The 19,467-nt window shown below is 45.2% G+C and overlaps 1 protein-coding gene across 3 annotated transcripts in view; it reads left to right on the top strand.

Annotated features, from left to right (window-relative positions):
• Positions 1 to 18,415, top strand: part of ift81 (intraflagellar transport 81 homolog) — a 38,723-nt gene extending 20,308 nt beyond the window's left edge. For all 3 annotated transcript variants that reach the window (XM_042337747.1, XM_042337748.1, XM_007902238.2), the window contains exons 12-19: positions 1,053 to 1,202; positions 3,191 to 3,319; positions 5,281 to 5,370; positions 5,948 to 6,034; positions 6,357 to 6,428; positions 6,537 to 6,622; positions 8,413 to 8,458; positions 16,878 to 18,415. In XM_042337747.1, coding sequence (XP_042193681.1) covers positions 1,053 to 1,202; positions 3,191 to 3,319; positions 5,281 to 5,370; positions 5,948 to 6,034; positions 6,357 to 6,428; positions 6,537 to 6,622; positions 8,413 to 8,458; positions 16,878 to 17,060 — 843 coding nt within the window. In that variant the 3' untranslated portion in view covers positions 17,061 to 18,415. The remainder of the gene's footprint in view (positions 1 to 1,052; positions 1,203 to 3,190; positions 3,320 to 5,280; positions 5,371 to 5,947; positions 6,035 to 6,356; positions 6,429 to 6,536; positions 6,623 to 8,412; positions 8,459 to 16,877) is intronic.
• Positions 18,416 to 19,467: the final 1,052 nt, after the last annotated feature.

Genomic DNA, 19,467 nt, shown 5'->3' with positions numbered 1-19,467 from the left:
CACTCTTTAACAGAAAGGTTTATTATTGAGCGAAATAGTTCACTCACAGAGCACCTAATTAAGGCAAGTTGTTTTAAACACTCCATTGCATTTGGGGGATTAAATGTCACCTTTGATCCACCGATCAGAAAGTAACCCTGCTTTAATAGTGAAAGCTGCATAGTTCTGGCCACCAGAAACCCATTTAGAAGCAGTCTTAAAATTCACATTTTGCAATTGTTCCACAACTGTATAAATACATCTGTAAGTCGTTTATTTAATGCTTTATATAAATGCCCTTTGTTTGACCTGTTGTATCCTTGCACTATGGAAAATGCAGTGCAGCGATTTATTTATAAGTGAAGGCTTTCAGGACAAAAAATATCCCTTTCAGGATTAATATTTCAATTCAGCGAGTGTCTCTCTGTGATGCGGGATATTGCATGTTTAGTCATTTTAGTCTGCTTTAGTGTTCCGTAAATTACCCTTTTTCAACACCGAACGTGAGTTGAACCCAGTGGTCTTAAAATAAGTTGTGGAATGAATTTTAGAATGAAGCCTGCAGGATGTTTCACTGTTTTTTGGCTGACCTAGATTGCCCTTGACCCAAGTTGCGGCATCGGTCCTAAGCAAACACGCACCCTCCATGCTTTAACCATCAGCTCGCAGAGTAAAGCAACGCGCTTGTTTAATCTCACTTAGACGTTTGCAGTGCTGAGTTCCCGGGTCCACAGAGAGCACAGGAGAATGGTGAGGCAGAATGAACCAAAACCCCAAATCTCCGCATGAGGCCAACGCACAGCAGTGAGTAGCGACAAGATAGCTGGGGCTATTTCTGGCACCCTGCCCAGAACCCTTTTTATAGAATGTGTCTTGTATCCAGAGGGAGTGAGAGAGACTATGCGGGTTTACCAGTCTTTGTCTTTTGTCCTATAGCTCTCCAGATTGGTGTCAATTCTGAAACTAATCTCATCTTTTTACATGAGCGCTCTGCATCAATTGTTTTGTGTAACGTTATTTATAGGCACTGCCTGGTTCTCACCTCTTGCCCTCTGTTTCCCATTATTCCCCAGTTTAAGCGCTATGTCAGCAAGCTCCGTGGCAAGAGCACAGTCTACAAGAAGAAGCGGCAGGAGCTGGCAGAGCTGAGAGCTGAATATGGTGTCCTGCAAAGGACAGAAGAAATCCTCAAGCAACGGCACGAAACCGTACAGCAGCAGCTGGTAACACAAGAGGCTCGCTTGCTCTCCCTCCCTCCACACTCGTGCTGGCCAGCCGTGGACCTTTCCGAACAAAGCGCACACAATAATCACCGCGAAATGACATAACTTTCCACGAACCCATTTCACGCCTTTTGGCTTCACCGCGCATTTGCTTTACTCAACACCCATTACCCAGAAAAGCACATGATGGTGTCAGCTGGTGTTTATGCTATGGCCATGTAGAATGTTTCTGAAACCACTTTAAGTGTTCTAACTGGAATCCTTATTCATTTCATGGGCTTTTAAGCCTATTCTAATGCTTGGGAAAAATTGGTCTGGGTAGAGGAATGCCTCAACTTGGAGAATTTCCTGCTTCTTTTCGAAAACTGAAGTGAAGCGATGCCGAACAAATTAGCGTTAACTTTTGTTTATTTCTGTCAGGTTTTTTCCCGCCCACAAAATACACAGTAACTACACTTTACAGTATATTCTGTGAAGCGCTTTGAGATGTCTCAACAAGATGATCAGGCACTGTATCAAATGCAAGGATTATTATTTTAAAATATGGAAAAGAGAGAGAAAAAACAATCCAGAAAAGTTCTTAAGCGATGAACACTGCCGAGAACTCACTAATCTCAGCCGCGAAGGAGCCAGCTGAGCCGACATCACCCACGTCACAGCAGTGTGTCCCAGTCCGGAATCCATCAGCAAACTCCATCCCTCCCCCCCTCACCTCACTCACAGCTGCTGTTGTCTGTCCTTTTGTGTGCAGAGCTTCTAGAATGAACAACCCCTCTCTTTGCGTTTGGTTGCAAGAAAGGTCCTGTTTATCTGCTCTGTTGAATGGTATAAATTCCCTGGATTTTATTTCATGCTGTCCCAGAGCAGCGAAGTGCTGCGTTTCAGACGTGTTCTCATCTGTGACCGTCCCTACCAGCCGTTAATTACCAAGCTTAGCAATCAACAAAAGAGGTTGTCACTGACTCGTTGTCGTTTTACCCGCGACTGGGTTTTGTTAACTTAACTGCACATGAGGGGGCGACTGAGAAACATCGACATCTCCCACAGCACTTCGCTGCTCTAGGCCCCATCTGCCAGAGAAAACAAGTGCGAGCTGCAATAGAAGAGCCCCGCTTGATTTTCCCTAAGGCTCTTTGTCTCCATTTGGCTGGGTACCGAGATCCATATAGCATCTTGCTGTCCATCTCAGGGGTGTTGAGAAGAGGTAGATGTGTGTGTGGGGGGCGTGCGGGGGAGAGAGAGAGAGAGAGAGTGAAAGCACACAGCACAGGTCTCTGTAAAGCTGGTAATCGTTCCCCATTTCACTCCATTGTCGAGTCGGGCTGTCAGACGCATCAAATCATATTTCGAGCCTTGTCTTTCCAACTTGCCTAAGAGCTGAGCGCCTTTTCACAAGAATGGAAGAATACAATTAATTTTAGATGCTGCATATGCCAGCTATATCAAAATTGTTTGGCGTTTTCTGCATCCTATAAATAGGAGCCCAAGGTCTCCTAAGCTCAAACTGACGACACTTATTGTTAGAAACACTTATGATCTCAGCGGGCAGCTGGGGATCCTTATATTACCTTGCCTTGTCTTAATATAATAATAATAGCATTTGAAACAGTGCCTTATCACGTCTTCAAGACGTGTCAAAGCGCTTCACAGGATATACTGTAAAGAAAATTGACTGTATTTTGTGGCCAAAATGCGACAGCCAATTGGGCACAGCAGTGTCCCAAAAGCAGTTGTGGATTGAGTGACCAAATTATTATTTTTTTTTGCAGGGATTATTATCCCCAGAAAAGCAATGCCAATTAACAAACAACCTGTTTCCTATTTACTGCTAGATAAACAGACATGTGGAGTAAGGAAACTTGCCTAAGGTTTCATCCTGCCCAGGAATCAAACCCAGGTCCTCTCGCTTGCGAGGCGAGTGCACTAACCAATATGCTACAAGACTCCACTTTATTGCCCAAACCTGTTTTTTGATGTGTCCCCTGCAGCAAGCCATCGAAGCCAAGCACGGCATCACTGGCTACAGTGACACGCAGGAGGAGCTGGAAAGAGTGTCAGCAATGAAGAGCGAGCTCGATGAAGTGAAGGGGAGAACGCTGGACGAGATGTCTGAAATGGTGATCCATTGTTTCAGGAGCTTCACTAACCCAAGCTTGACCGCTGAGTGTGTGTTTAGCAGGGATGACACCACTGAGTCTGAGAAAGTTTTGCAAACTACAGTAAAACTCCCAAAAGTCTGATTTGCATAAATCGTATAATCGCCTAATTTGTACATCTGTCCTGTTTAAGAGTCAATGCAAGTGACATAACCCATACTTTGCATAAGTCATGTTAAATGCATGGTCCCAGCTGATACGACTCGTGAGGTTTAGTGTATTCTGATATTAGGGCCTGATATTTCAGCGCCTTGGGACGTCCTCCTGACGTGAAAGGCGCTTTATAAATGGAATCTTGTTGTTGTTGTTGTAGGGCAGTACACCCTTCCCCCCCGATTTTAACCCAGTGTATCATTGGTGGATAGTTAGCTCTCCCCCCTCTCCACTTTGGACAAATATACCAAGAGTAAAAGCAGGCCTTTGCACAACCTACCCAATATTCTATTCACCTGAGCAACAGTATTTTTAAATGACCACTTAAAGAGACAGTTTACTATCACAGTACCCTTGTAGAATAACAACAGGGTGGCTGAGACATTGAGATTGTCATCGCAAATATCCTATCATATCGGTGAATGTCCGTCTTGTTGTCTCAGTGACTGTATAAAAGCCACGTCCATGGGGATGTAGGTTATTGACGTGACCCCTGTGACTCTCTTCAAAAAGACCTTTGAAAAATAAAAAATGTACTGGGGGAGGGGGGGAGGGGAACACAATCAATTTTCGCCACTGATAGCAACGCACGGCTGCTCAGAGAAAATGGGAAATATCCACTGAGAATCTTATTTTAAATAGCCCTGGCGGAAAACTGAGCAGCAGTGGCTGAAAATTTGTTCTGTGTAATTAGTGTGATTTGCAAATCTCCTTTTAAAACGTTAGACCAGAGACAATTTATTCCTTAAGTAGATTCAAATTCAGCTCCAGTGATGGGGATTCATTTACGAGCCTTTGGGTGTTTGGATAGCACTCGCTGTTCAACACTCACAGTTTCACCACCGAGAGAACAGTTCCGTGAGAGAGAGACCCGGGAGAGAAAGTGACTAGTCTGGTTTGCCATCTTGTACTTTTCCAGAGAGCAGAAAATACTTGGCTGATTTTGATCTGAAATGCATTCCCAAGGAACTTGCTTTAAAGTCCTTATTTAAAAAAAAATTGCTGGGATAAGATCAGGTCCCGTGTAAAATAAGTCTGTTCACATCAGTTTTATGTACATGTATAGGGCGCTTGTGATTTTCTATAAGTAAGCTTTGCAACAGATGGTGAGCTTTGCAACTTCTCTCCTGGCTGCGTTTGTCACCTTAAGCATCGAATTCTGGAACAAACAAGTGGAATTAATGTTTGCTGTCATCCCGGTTCCACAGAAAGCCCATGTGTATTACCTCTGCATTCTACAACTGTCAGTGGAGGTTTCCGTACCCTTCATAAATAAAACCGGGGGGTGGGGGGGAGGGAAATATTGTGTTTTGGGAGGAGCAAAACTTTTTTCCCGCTTATGGGAATGGAATCTGTGTGCTCTACACTGTTATCATTGGCAAGTGTCACAATAACGGCCTGCTTGTGTGTGGAGCACAGGCCTCGGTTGTTCCAGAATTCACCTACAATACGATACGTTCCCGTTCCTAGCTTTGAAATTGCAGTGCATCATCGTCTGACCTAAGCTGATGCCCATGTCAATACGTTTGAACCATCGTCAGGGTAAGCTTTACAAAGAGGGAACGGCTGGCAGGAGGGTTATTCAGAACAAATCTGTAACAAGTCGCGCTTTGAGAATCAGCATTCAAACATGACCAAACATATACTTGTGGGAGTTTGGGAGGGGGGAGTGGAAAGGGGGAGGAGGGGAAAGCACTCTGAGATTGAAGTGATGAGGAACTTGGATGGGCGGTTGGGTAACGACTTTGGTGTATGCTTCGTGTCCGCAGGTAAAGAAGCTCAACATCCTCATCGCTGAGAAGAAGTCTGCCCTGGCTCCCGTCATCAAAGAGCTGCGGCCACTGCGGCAGAGATGCCAGGTGGGTGGTGGGTGCTTGAATAACGGAGGACAGAGACAATCAAAGCCCAAACAGAGCTCCTGCTGCTTTAAACGTTCCAAGGCACTATCACGAGTGAAGGTCACTGTATGAGTGAACGCATGTTGCAAGTTGTCATTGCCTTTCCTTCCCTCCTTGGCCAATACCTTGCAGAGCAATATCATAGGTTGTACGCAGCAAATTCAGTTCCATCATTAGGGCCAGTAAATCCCAGTCCACACGGACTGTTAGGCAACACTAACGTACGGGGGGAGAGAGAAGATCTTAAGGGAATGTTATCAGCAGAAGTAATCGGCCTTATCAAAACATGAGGTTCACATGCTATTGGCATTCAATAGCAAGTCAACTGTTAGGCCCTTCAATAATGTCATATTGCCATCTCACTCCACATGCAGAGGGTGCAAAGCCATCTGTTTGGTTACATGAGCTCTAAGTGTAAATATATTTGCGAATACAAGGTCCTGACCTGTGGTTGACAAGGACACGCATTGCTCGGTGTAAGTGCGGCTCTCTCACTGCGCAGGTCCATTTACATTGACGTTTTGCCCTCTCGGGTTAGGAATTGACTCAAGAGTACGATGAAAAAAAGGCATTCTACGACAGCTGCGCGGCAGGCCTGGAGAGCAACCGGTCAAAGCTCGAACAGGTAAGGGAAAGGTCACGCGTGTCAGTAGGCGTGTGTCCGCACACACAAAACGCAATGGCAGTCAATGCAACGCTTTTTGGGGGACTTTTTCCAACGATAAACTTGGGATCAAAATTCTCATGAGGAACCAACACAAGTAAAGATTGTTGGGTGGATGGTACACTGTTCACGTGGCTCCCTTGTATCCAATATGGAAATATAACATTCTGTTCACTTACTTTCTGGGGGTTGAAATTCCTGCATTTAGATAGGGGGAAAAAAATTTAAGGGACATTGTGCTCAAGTTTTTACCCGGTGAAGTGGTTTTTACCCTTCTTTTCAGGAGGTGAGGGGTTTGCGAGAGGAATGTGCACAGGAGGAGAATCGGTACCATTACATCAACTGCATGAAAAAGGTAAACACGAAACCGTGCCCGCCTGTAAAATACTAGCCATCTCAGGCGCTCTGAGAGTGAAACTTTTTTTTGTTGTCGGCTGATCGGTTTGCCGCCTCTTGTCGCCAGATTACAGAGAGGCAGATCCAGCGAGCGGCCGATGAAATGAAGTTGTACGTCTCTGCCGATCCTCAGGAGAGGAGGAAAGCCATCCGGTAACGTCTTTAAACTGCGTCCTGTAGTGAATCCAGGCTGTAATATTCCGCCTTCACAAGTAGATCTGTTTGCTACGGCCTAATCGTTTGTCAATTCACCCAATACTCTGACTGTTATTTATATTATATAAATACTCCTACCCTTACCCTCCCTAACCCTTTACACCTCCTAATCCCAACTCCCAGCCTGGGTCCAAATCCTTGACTGACCAGTGCCTTGGGTCGTCCTCCCAATGTGAAAGGCGTATGTAAATGCAATTTGTTGTTGGTGGTGGTGGTGGAGTTTGCGTGAGACATCCTCCCGATGTGAATGGTGCTGTATAAATGTATTGAACCCGCAAATCTCTCACCCAGAAGCAAGGAGTGCTACTAACCGGGTCACCCTAGACTTCACTTTAATTACTTATTGGGATTTGCCAAGTCAATGCCTGTGTGCAACTGCCTTGTACAGTTTATCCATGTGAGTTTAGAATCCTCGATAAGTAGAGACAAAGCCATTCTGTTGAGCAGCGGACATTAAGATAACATTTGGTTTGTGGTGAGAGAGAAGCTCTTTGCCTGATGTATTTTGTTTATTGATCCACAGTTAGTCACTTAAGTATGATTTTGGGCCCAAATTAATTTGAGTTAACATCAAAGAAATACTGCATTCCTTTCAGCAACCTAATTGCACAGCACTAACATGAAATAGTCCAGCACTCATTTTGTCCCCTTGATTACCCAACTGAGAAAAGACTTCATTCTGACTTGGCCTGGGAATAGACTGGAGGTAAAGGTGTGAGCTGGGGAGTCCACTTGTCACCCAATTGTGTACCAGCCAGGGTAAAAGTAGCAGCAACAATCAGAGAGCATATCAACAATGGGAGGGGAGGAGAGTAGAAAAAATCATTACCAACAATAAGAATGATCCTTTCCTTGTTTTGTACCAAAAATACACAGATAAATGCCATTACATAAACAGCTGATGTTATTTTTTCCTGTGTTTAAGAATTTGAGATCTTTCTGACCTCTTCTCTACCCACTCCAATACCCGCTGCCTCTGCTCGGCTGGCTCTGGCCTCCTACTTGTCCCATGTCCCCTCTGCTCCACCATCAACAGCCGCAATTTCAGCCACTAGGCCCCAAAACTTTGGAATTTTCTCCCTCAATCCCTCCACCTTGCCCCTCTCCTTCCCTTCTTTTAAATCACAACTGAAGACCTTTCTGTTCGACCGTGTGTACGGTCACCTCCTCCCTCATCCCGGTTCAGAGTTGAGCTTCGCCACTGTTAAGCGCTCCAAGACGCTGCCCTGCGTGAAGGGCGCTATATAAATGTTGTTGAGAGAAAAACATTTCAGCCGCTAAAAGGACTTAATTTTCTTCCCTTATTATTTGAACCAAAGCAACCACATCATCTGGAAATGTGCAATATCAGAATTATAGGCACTTAGATGGTCCAGTACAATATGTCCTTCTTCCAAATTGTTTTAAAGTCCAGAAAAAAAATGCCTTTCTGCTGCGTGGAGCTTTCAGAATGAAGAAAGAACTTGAATTTTAATAGCTTCTTATCACGCTTGAGGGACGACTGAAATGCTTTACAGTAATTACTGTCAAGTGTAGTGACTGGCTGTGCTTGGTTCTTTACAGTTTGCATAAGAAAAAAGTTATTGTCAACTTGATCATTCTGTAACTACCGAACTCCCATCACAAGGTTGTTAAATATCGACCTACGATTGGAGTTCTAGTCTATCAGTCAACCTCGGACAGCACAAAAGGTAATATTAACTCTGCCATTGCTTTTCCCCTTTCAGAGAACAATACAACCGCAACATCCTGGAACAAGAAAATCTTGGAAAGGTGAGTTTACCCGCTCACCCCAGTCGTCGTCGCTATGTAACATGCCATGTGCGAGATGAGATCGCAGTTTGCTTGGTATATTTTTTCTAAAAAAACTTCTGGGTTATCTCATCGGCCCTGCTGGCAGGTGATGAGGGATGCAGTCAGCTGTTCTGTAACACAGCAGCGGGCACGACAATAGCAGAAAACGAACCCTCTAGGTGCTGTCATGGTGTAAACTAATCTCGTGGGGGGAGTGGAGGGAGGAGGGTCCGTGCGTGTGTGTGTGTGCAGAGGGGGTTGGGATGGGAGAGAGTTGGTCAGGGGAGAAAGACCACAACGGCAGCAGTTGTGAGTTCGAGGGCCAGTGTACACCACAAGGGTGGGGGGGGAGGCAGGCATGGCATGTTATTGACCGCAGCAGCACATTCCATCAGTGACCTGTCGAAGAAAAAGCAGCCTTAGAGCAGGCGATGAATAGCTGGTGCCTCAAGTTTACGTTGTATAATAAGAAACCTTCACATAGTGACAGATTTTCAGATCTGTCAAACCCTCTCATCAGTGTTTCAGAATGCTGATTTGCTAGAAGCCAGGATGTTGAACTGGGTTTTGTTCAGGGTGGCATGTGATTAGTCCCAGATGGCGTCGATACTGACGCAGATTTGCACCGAGACTCAGTCCCCGGAGCTAAACGTTCCTCTCGTTTCCTGCTTATTTGACTTTTTCCATTTATGGTTGCGAGCTTGAGATTATTTTGTAGTTGCTTAAAATAATCTGACTTTGTAAACCAGAATCTGAAATTGTGATCAGCGAGGATGAAAGTTGCTTTGATATCGAAACCACCGAGATAATCTTGCATTAATCACTCGCTCGCTCCCGCTATTTGGATATTTTGTTGTTTGTTTTCTTGCACTAATTTTCTCAGCTGTTTTGGTGCCTTTATGATCTTTCAGATGGGGGTGGGGTGAGGAGGAATAGAGTGGGGAGGAGAAAAAGAGACCAGGGTAATTGTAATCTACAATAATTGTGTTTAGAGGCTGCTGCTTTTTACTGAGCAAACACAGAACCATTAAACTAGTGCTCGGCTTCAGGGGTTAGGGATATAAATTACACAATAATGAGGCGCTCTGGGCCATTACCCTGTGTGAGGGGTATTATATAAATGCAAGTTGTTGTTGTTGTACATAACACAGCAGTAACCTGACAGTGGTGCCCATCTGCACACGGGGACCTGGATTCCTCGGGCGCATTTGCTTCAGATTCAGTCTTGGGCCAGGAATAACAGGCCACGGTTTACTGTTACTAGCATAACAGGAGGGCAGAAGGGCCTGTCTGTATGTGACTTGGAGCTCGGATTTCTGTTAGGAAGTGGGGAGTCTCAGCAGCCCCCCCAGGTAAGCCACAGCATTGGCGTAATATTTTGTGGGGAAGTTTTCGTACCCCCCCCCCAATTATTTAATCTTTGACCTTATAAATTTAAGAAACGTGAATGAGGCCCTGTGTTGCCAATTGTGCTGCAGGAATGCTATGGAGGGTGACACCCACCCCATCATCCTGCTATGGCTCTCACTGGTAGCTAGAGACCAGCAAGCCATGCTGGGCTGTGATTGAGGAGAACACCAGCATTGTTCTACCCTGGCGAGGGATAACAGAGGCGATGCCTAGCTCCTCACATCACCATTGGAGAGGCAGCCAGTGCCAGATCCATTAAACTCACATTCACTCACATCGAATGCAGTGAAAGCGGGACATAACATAACATGTAGGAGCAGGAGTAGGCCATTCGGCCCTTCGAGCCTGCCCCGCCATTCAATCACGGCTGATCTTCTAATCTAACTCCAGCTGATAACCTGACTCTGCCTTATCCCCATATCCCTTGATCCCTTTAGCAATAAGAAATCTATCTATCTCAGTCTTGAATATGTTCAAGGACTGAGCGTCAACAGCCCTTTGGGGTAGTGAGTTCCATACATTCACCACCCTTTGAGTGAAGAAGTTCTTCCTCAACTCAGTGCGAAAGGGCTGCCTCTTATTTTAAGGTTGTGACCCCTGGTTTTAGTTTCTCCAACCAGGGGAAACAATCTCCCACTATCTACTCTATCATGCCGTTTGATGATCTTACAGGTTTCTATAAGATCCCCTCTAATTCTTCTATATTCTAGAGAATATAGGCCCAAATTGGTCAGCCTATCCTCGTAACTCAACCCCTTAAATCCCTGGCACTAACCTAGTAAATCTACGCTGCACCCCCTCCAAGGCAAGTACGTCCTTCCTTAAATGAGGAGACCAAAACTGGACACAGTATTCCAGGTGTGGTCTCACCAGGGCCCTAGTTGCAGCAAGACTTCCCTACTCTTATCCTTTCATAATGAATGCTAACATACCGTTCGCCTTCCTAATTGCTGCTCCACCTGCAGACTAACTTTCTGTGATTGGTATACAAGGATACCCAAGTCCCTCTGGACGCTAACGCATTCTAATCTCTCCCCTTCTAAAAAATAACCCGCTCTACTGTTTTTGCTACCTAGGTGGATGACTTTGCACTTTCCTACATTATACTTCATCTGCCACCTAACTGCCCAATCACCTATGTCTCGCTGCATTTTTTTAATGTCGTCCTCTGTGTTGGCACTTCCTTCTAGTTTTGTGTCATCCGCGAATTTAGATATATCAACTTTGATGTCCTCATCTAGATCGTTGATATAGATGATAAATAGCTGAGGCCCAAGGACTGATCCTTGTGGCACTCCACTAGTCACATCCCGCCAATCTGAAAAGGACCCGTTTATCCCTACTCTTTGTTTCCTATCCGTTAACCATTCCCCAATCCACGTTAATATGCTCCCCCCAATTCCATGGGCCCTTTTGGACTAACCTTTTATGCGGCACTTTATCGAATGCCTTCTGGAAGTCCAAATAGACCACATCCACTGATTCACCGTTATCTAGTTTACTGGAAATGTCCTCAAAAAACTCTATGAGATTTGTCAAACATGACTTCCCTTTTGTAAAGCCATGTTGACTTGGCCTAATTATATTGTGCTCCCCTAAATACCGCACTACCACATCCTTAATGAACGATTCTAAAATTTTTCCTATTGCTGATGTGAGACTAACTGGCCTATAGTTCCTCATCTTTTCCTTTCCACCTTTTTTAAATAGTGGTGTGACATAAATTGGCTTTGCGTCCCCACTAATGAAATCCAAAGGAAAATGTAAATTTGGGGACGGAAATAGAACGCTGAAACAAGGTCAGGTTATTTCAGATTATGTTTTGGTCGAGCTCCTGCTGTAATATTTATAATCGACTCAAAACTGGGACGTTGCCTCATTCCTTTTCTCCTCCTTACTGAACAAGAGGGTGAATTGGGAAGGTAATGGCTATAGTCTCCCCAGGGGATTGGGTTCAAAGCATTTAAAGGTAGTTAAGTTGGGCATCCTTCATATACCAAGGTGTGGGGAGAGAGGGGAATTTGGTCACTCAATTCACAACTGTTTGTGGGACACTGCTCTGTGCAGTTGGCGGCTGCGTTTCACCCACAAAATACACAATCCATCCGCTTTACAATATATAGAGATGCCTCAATGACATGATAAGGTGCTATATCAAATGCAAGAATTACTATTATTGTGAATAGGTTTGCCTTTGTAAGGACTGCAGAAAGCCAACTTATGAATATGAAACATTTCTGCACCATCTTTCACTCTGGAACAAAACGGGTTTACACGTTAAGACTAGGTGGAATTTGTGGGCTTTAGTCGCTGGGGAAGGAAGCCTCTCCAAATATTTCTCACCATCAATTTGAATTTGTATTTCTTGGGACTCAAGGGATTGGAATGGGAGCGGGGGGAGGGGGGTGGAGACGGGGTTTGGATGGGGGGGAAGCTGGACAGGGTAGCCCGGATCAAATGATAGCTGGCACCAGACCTCAAAAGCACAGGGCTCTTGGAATCCAGTGCCCGACTGCCACAGCTAAATTTAGTCTTTTTTTCAAAAAGTTATTTAACTTTTCTTCCATTTCTGTTTGCTTGGAAACGCTTTACATGCATTTTTAGCACCTCCTGGATTGCAGCTAGGGAGACCGACCAGATGGCTGGCAAACGCCAGGGATCCCTGTGGATTCATCACCAGGGCTGAGCTGGATGTATGTAGAGGGATGTGAATTGCAGCCTGTGGGGCAACCCTCCCCTGCACCCCCCCCTGCTGATTTTGCCTCGCTCGGCTCATCACCTTGGCAGCACAGCACCCGATGACAAGGTAGAGATTGGCAACTCACCATCTGGATGGAGGCCATTTGCAAACCACAGCTGGCATTCAGCCATCCAACTGGCAACAGCTTACAGTTCAATGTATCAACCATTCTTTACAGAATGAGAAATGGAGTGAGTGTGGTGAGGCACATCATAGAATCCTACAGCACAGAAGGAGGCCATTCGACCCATCGCACCTGTGCCGGTTTTTTGAAAGAGCTATCCAATTAGTCCCACTCCCCCGCTCTTTCCCCAAAGCCTTGGCAATTTTTTCTTTTCAAGTATACATCCAATTCCATTTTGAAAGCTATTATTGAATCTGCTTTCAGCACCCTTTCAGGCAGCGAGTTCTAGATCAGCAGCATCCCCCAAACAATAAGTCAATTATTTTGATTTGTGTTTGGGGTGATTTTAATTGAGGCAGAGGGAGGAGCGGTGGAGAGATATTGTCAGTATAACCAGAAGAATAACTACTTTTCTTTGAAACAGGGTAGGGAGGGCCCCTTCCCGCAGAAACCAATCAGCAAATCAATATTAAACTCGCTCCAGGTCAACAGTAAGGCTGTCAGTAAGACGTGAAGTGCAGATAAGGTTAATCAGAACTTGCTGTCCAAAATAATCCATTGCATGTTCCAGTTGGGTTCTCGGGGAGTATGCCTGGCAGCTGGGAGCCCAGACTAGGGATTGCGGGAATGCGTCCTGTGTCCACCCGCTGGATACCTTTGCCCTCGCAGCGACAGTCAGGAGTTGACGATTGTGGTTGGGAGCTTCCCGGCCTCGGCTTGAAATAGGACCAGGGGGTTCCCTGAGGCCAGTGGCACATGGTGACCCGTTCTGCCTTCGATGTACGCAAAATGCCCATGGACATTCTTCACATAACCCTGAAACGGCAATGGTGGTTGATGGAAATATCCTCCCCCAATATCCTTGTTAAACATTATATTTAAACCACTGGCTGGTGTGGTCTTCTCAACAACACGGAGGAATTAACCTCATCTGTTGCTACCCTAGCCTGTTAAAAGCTTCCTGCATGCCAGCTCTGCAACCCTTGAAAGCTTAAGCTTATCCGAGATAGTTAAACTTTACATTCGAGGAAGATGGGAACTATAAAAAGTGTTTATATGTATGTATGTATATATATATATATATAATGCAGGGAATTGAGTATGTCACAGCAGGCACACCCCATGTGGCCTCCTGTGCCACCCTCGGTGGTGATGTGGAATTGGGACTAATTAGTTGAAATGTTTAAACTGGAACACTTTTCCTCTATCCCTCCGCTTTGCCCCCTCGTTCCCCTTCTTCAGGTCGCGCCTGAAGACCTTCCTCTTCGACCGTGCTTATGGTCACCTCCTCCCAGCTCGGCGTCGTGTTCCGCCACTGTCAAATGCTTTGGGATGCTACCCTGCGTGAGGGGCGCTATATAAATACGAGTTGTTGTTGCTGTTTAAGCGGAACTGTGGCTGATCAAAACCAAGTTAGCCCTGGTGTGAGATTTGTGCAGGCATTTCGGCAATGGGACAGTAGGAATTGCTTTCCCCGAGCACATCCAAAACCTTCAAAGTAAAGTGCTGCTTCGGAACCATCCCATGAGTACATTATGACCCGGAAAACAGCAGCGTGGAGGGGGGGGAGCTTCCAGCCTTGATTGTCATTTGAACTGGGCTCCCCAGTTCCAGATGCGTGCTGCTCTCGCTCTTGGCTGGGTGAGTTGATCAAATGTCCAGAGCGGCCCAGACTAGCCTGTCTCGGTAACGTGTGTACCTGTGAGTGGAGGGGATTGTGGTGGGAAACGTTGGGAAGACCTGCTTAGCATCGCTAAGCATTCCTGCTGTCGCCCATTATGTCAGGGCATTAAGGAAAGCCACATCTGCAGAGAGTGTACAGGCTTGGCAGCCTAATTTTTCCATCCGTACTTCATAGCACTTAACAAAAGTATTCTCCACACGTTGTTAGCATTGATGCACTAGTGTCTGCAGTAGTGTTTCACCAACTGGGTAATGCTCCAGGGGAAAACGCCTCATTGCTGACTTTGGGCCTCCCTGTGGTGTTGAAGTTGAAGGGATGTTTTTTTTTCTCTCCCTCTCTCTTGTGCCATGAAAAGTTTGGGTTTGTGACATTCAGATGATGAGATATCCTTTGATTATCTATGAATTTGGATCAACCCGCGAGGGCCATGTAAATGCATCCCTTCCTCAGTTCTGCAGGACATCTGCTTCAGGTACCCAGCCGGCACAGGTAAAACAGTACAATACAGTTCACACCTATCCACAGCGGTAGGACGTCTCAGAGCATTTGGTTGACCTTGCTGTCTGGGCACTGAGTTGCAGGTGGGAGAGGATAGGTGACCGAAATAGCAGTTGATCAAAGAGGTACTATCTTGAAGCGGTGAAAGGGATGCATTACATTACTTTTTAAGAGCAGATTTTGAAAGCACAGTAATTTGTTGAAAGTGCATGAATCACATCTCCTGTGGTTACACTTTTCCTCTATTGCCTGGCTAGAAAACGTAGCAATTTTTTTTCGTTCCTTGTAATGAAAAGTATAACTTCAGAGGGGAATTCAGGGGGCATGGGCAGAGCTGGCAGAAAATGGATTCGATCAGGATGATTACCAGGCGGAGACGGGCAGCCAACCAGATGTAGATGGGCCGAGCGGCTTGTTTCTGTGCATGAGAGTGCTTTGTGGCAACTGTGGTGAAATTGGTCTTCAAAACTCTTGCCCACGCAGCGCCGACTACACAGAAGAAATGACTGCCATGACCACTGGTTTGAGAATATTATCTTCAGCGTTACTCTGGCTCGACAGTTACAATGTGCATGATCTTGTGTTGCGAGCTAATTTGGCAAGCTTTCTCCTTTTAACGGTCATAAATATGCCTCTCGTGTTAATACATTGTGGGCTGTTGGAGCTTTGTCAAGTAAACTCACAGTGAAAGGAAGACACTTGCCTTTATTTATTGACTGAGATGTTGTCATATAAAAAATCTCACAGGCCCCACTCTCCCACAAAATTATTTGATGGGTTTCAGTTGCTTCACAAGTGGCGCACGTAGGTTGAAAGAGTCAATAGAGAGCTGAATGCGGTAAGATTTAATCATAGGGAAACGGGTTAGAGTCAGTCAGAAATGAGTGGATGCTCTTGTAAAGAAACCTCTTCGGCCAATTAAACCGTAACAAGTGGCACTGGGATGATGAAATCGTGATCGATGCAGAGTGGAAATGGAAAAGGGGCGTAATGAGATATTTTTACTCCTGTTTTTTATCAGCATTAGTCATCGGGGCCGAGAGAATGCACTGTACCTGGTGAACCCAGCCCCACTGTAGGTTATAGGGCGCTGCTGAGGCCAAGTATTACAGGGCCACGGCTGTTTGGAGGCATGATTAACAATCATCATGATTGACACCGGGAAGTGGAATGTGCAAAAGATCCCATTTAGGCACTTGATGGCGGCAGTTAATATATCACAGTATCTCGAGTGCCAGTCGCAGTGGCTGATTGGAACCCATGCCAAACAAACAGCTTTAGAGTGAAGCAGAAACGAGCGGCCAAGGGAGGGTGGCTTTGTGTAACGCACATCTTATGCTGAAAGCACCAGGGCACACAGTTGAGTACTACGTACAGACACTGTTGAACGCACTTCAGCCAGCATTACAAATGAGAAAATAATTAGTTTTTTTAACATAATAGAAAATAATGCTGCTGTTTGATGTGATGCCTCATCACAGCAAAACCTCACTTTATAGATTTCACGTAATGAATTACTTTGATGTGTGGTGAATCGTGTACACACATGTGCCAGCTAATCTGCATCAGGATCTCCTAAACGGCAGTGGGATAATTATAATAATAATAATAATAATCCTTGCATTTGATATGGTGCCTTATGTCGTTGAGACGTCACAAAGTGCTTCACAGAATATACTGTAAAGTGAATTGACTGTGTATTTTGTTGGCAAAACGCAGCAGCCAATTGTGCCCAGCAGTGTCCCACAAACAGTCATGGAATGAGTGACCACATTATTATTATTTTGGGGGGAGAAAGCGAATCTCCATTCGACTGACAACTGGTAAACAAAGTGTGTGAAGCAAGGAAACTTGACTAAGGTTTCACCCTGCCCAGGAATCGAACCCAGGACTTTAAACGGGTTTTACACGCGACACGTTTCCGTTCTTTTCGCCCCATTAGAAGCTGCGGGAGAAACAGAAAACTGTGCGTGAGGGCCATGGACCCAACATGAAGCAGGTGAAGATGTGGCGTGAGTTCGAGCAGCTGATGGAGTGTAAGAAGCAATGTTTTCAGAAGCTGCAAAACCAGACTTCCATTGGCCACGTGATCCAGGAAGGAGGAGAGGACCGTCTGGTCTTGTGACCTGTGCAATCCTGTCACCGGGGCCATCTCGTGTCCTGCCAATGTCTATTAACACCAGCATTGGTCATCGTCGTTGAAGAGTCCATAAGTAAATGCTCACTGCTTTGAGGGTGCAATTCGTTTTTCCTTCCCTTTCTCCCTCTCCCAACTCAGCCACAATAGCTGGGCTCATTTATCATTTATGGACCAAAAGGCCACTGATTATTCTAATTATTAGATCTCCTGTTTTTGCAGGAGGGTGTTTACACACATCAGTGTGGATAGAAGCTCTTCAGAGCTCAAGATAAATCACTTAACTTGGGGGAGTGCGGGCATCTTTTTGGAGATTTTTCTCAAGACTGAATCCGTTATTGAGTGCTGCGTGTCACTGCCAATTATTGTTCACATAAAAACTCCTGAGGAATATATGGGATTCCGTATCCAACTTTACGGAATATTTCTTTATGATGAATGGTGATTGGATCCATCCCCAACTCCATGGTGAACTATAAACTAGACAAGTGAAGGCTCTCAGTTGGATAGCCCTACTGTTAACAGCAGTGCCAATTCTGGCATTCGTGGATAAAGATTACGATAAAGTGGCAACCAATCAATCTTTCTTTCCTCCTCCTCCTGTCTGTCTGCACCCCCCTCTTCCTCCAGCTCCTGTCTCTCCTATCTCTGCTCTCTGTGTGGTTTTAAGAATGTTCTCTTGTCTCGTGTGAGCATCGCCTACAAACATGTGTGATAATTTAGTGCCTGTGTTGTACTGCTGGAAGCGAAATGCTCCCGTTTCCCAGTTGCAGAGCGATTTTATAAGCTGAGTTACACTTCTCAGCTCCCAAATAGCATTGGCTCAAGAGAGTTCTGCCAGCCCGCAATTGTGGGGGGAAAAAACTATATCAGATATGACTTGTTTTTTGGCCTCAAAAATTGCTCTTCCATATAATATTTTTATATATAATTTAAAACACGGTTCTTGGAAAATCCACAGAAAGCTTTGTAAGCTGCCATCCTTGTGGGACAGTTTTGCATCACTGGTGGGAATCAACACACAATCTCTTGGCTCACGCTGAGCATCCGTTTGGAGCAGAGAATTGTAGTATAAACGCAGTAAAACAAAAGTCACCTGCAAAGTAAAGAACCAGCAGAGCAGTGGGGATGTAACTCGTTACAACACCTGAGTTGCTCGTCTAGATGAAGCTGTGACAAGGCTACTGTCTGTATTCTGTCAGATCTCTGCTCAGCAGCCCGCTCCACGGTCCCCCGCCCAGCCTGCACCGCACCACCATCAGCGATCGGGCCTACAGCCTCTCTGACCCAACCCTTTGAAACTCCAGCTCACAGTCCCTTCACCTTGTTCCCTCCCTTGCCTCCTTCAAGCCCGGTCTCAAGACCCTCCTCTTCGACCGTGCCTAGGTCACCCTTCTACTCCCTACCCTCTCTGCCCTCCACTCCTACTGATCCCAACTTCCAGCTCGGGTACAAATCCCTAACTATCCAGCGCCTTGGGACATCCTCCTGACATGAAAGGCTTTGGGTAAATGTAATTAGTTTTCAATCTGCTGAACAAATAGTTCTGAGATTCTAACACTACACAATGGCAGGTGTCTGTCTAAGACAGCTGAGAACAAACAAAACTCCGGGTTATTATCAATACTGTTGTTGTTTTTCCTGAACAAAAAAAGGTTTACAGTCATTCTGTTCATTGACAAAGCGGCATTTGGAATTATTTGTTCTGTACAATCTGTTTAAAGATACTTTTAAATGTTCTGTGGATAAATTACCCGATGTTCACGAAGAATGGGTGTATGCGATTGAACTAAACCAGGTCAAAATGCATGTTTTTTCCCCAAGTGATTGGAATCCATTCAGACCCTTCAGAATTTTCATGTAACTTTACACTTAATAAAAGTTGCCGTTGCCCTCACGCTGTGGTCTCGGCATTCTAACACACAAAGAGGGCATCGTCTCATTTTGTCCAATTGTTAAGTAGCGTTTGATTGGTATTCTATTTCAGAGGTATCCTTTTGCTTTTGCGTTTCACATCTATGACCTGTTCCTGGCAAAGCTTGGCATTCCTGTGCACCTCATTAGATGGATAATTTGATCGGCTGACTAGGTGAAGCCCACCACCTCAACAGGTTGCATAAACATGTTCTCTATTCCCTTGAGTTTAACAGGTTGAGGGCTGATCTGCTTGAGGTTTTTAAAATAATAAAAGAATTTGATAGGGTAGATACAGAGAAACTATTTCCTCTGGTGGGGGAATCCAGAACAAGTGGGCAAAGTCTTAAAATTAGAGCTGGGCCATTTAGGAGTGAAATCAGGAGGCAGTTCTTCACCCAAAGAGTAGTGGAAATCTGGAACTCTCTCCCCCTAAAGGCTGTAGATGCTGGTTCAATTCACATTTTCAAAATGGAGGTGG

This window comes from Callorhinchus milii, unplaced genomic scaffold, assembly GCF_018977255.1.
Source record: "Callorhinchus milii isolate IMCB2004 unplaced genomic scaffold, IMCB_Cmil_1.0 Scaffold8, whole genome shotgun sequence".
Classification (NCBI taxonomy): domain Eukaryota; kingdom Metazoa; phylum Chordata; class Chondrichthyes; order Chimaeriformes; family Callorhinchidae; genus Callorhinchus; species Callorhinchus milii.
Note: the sequence above shows the minus strand (reverse complement) of the source record. Positions and strands in the feature narration are given on the sequence as shown.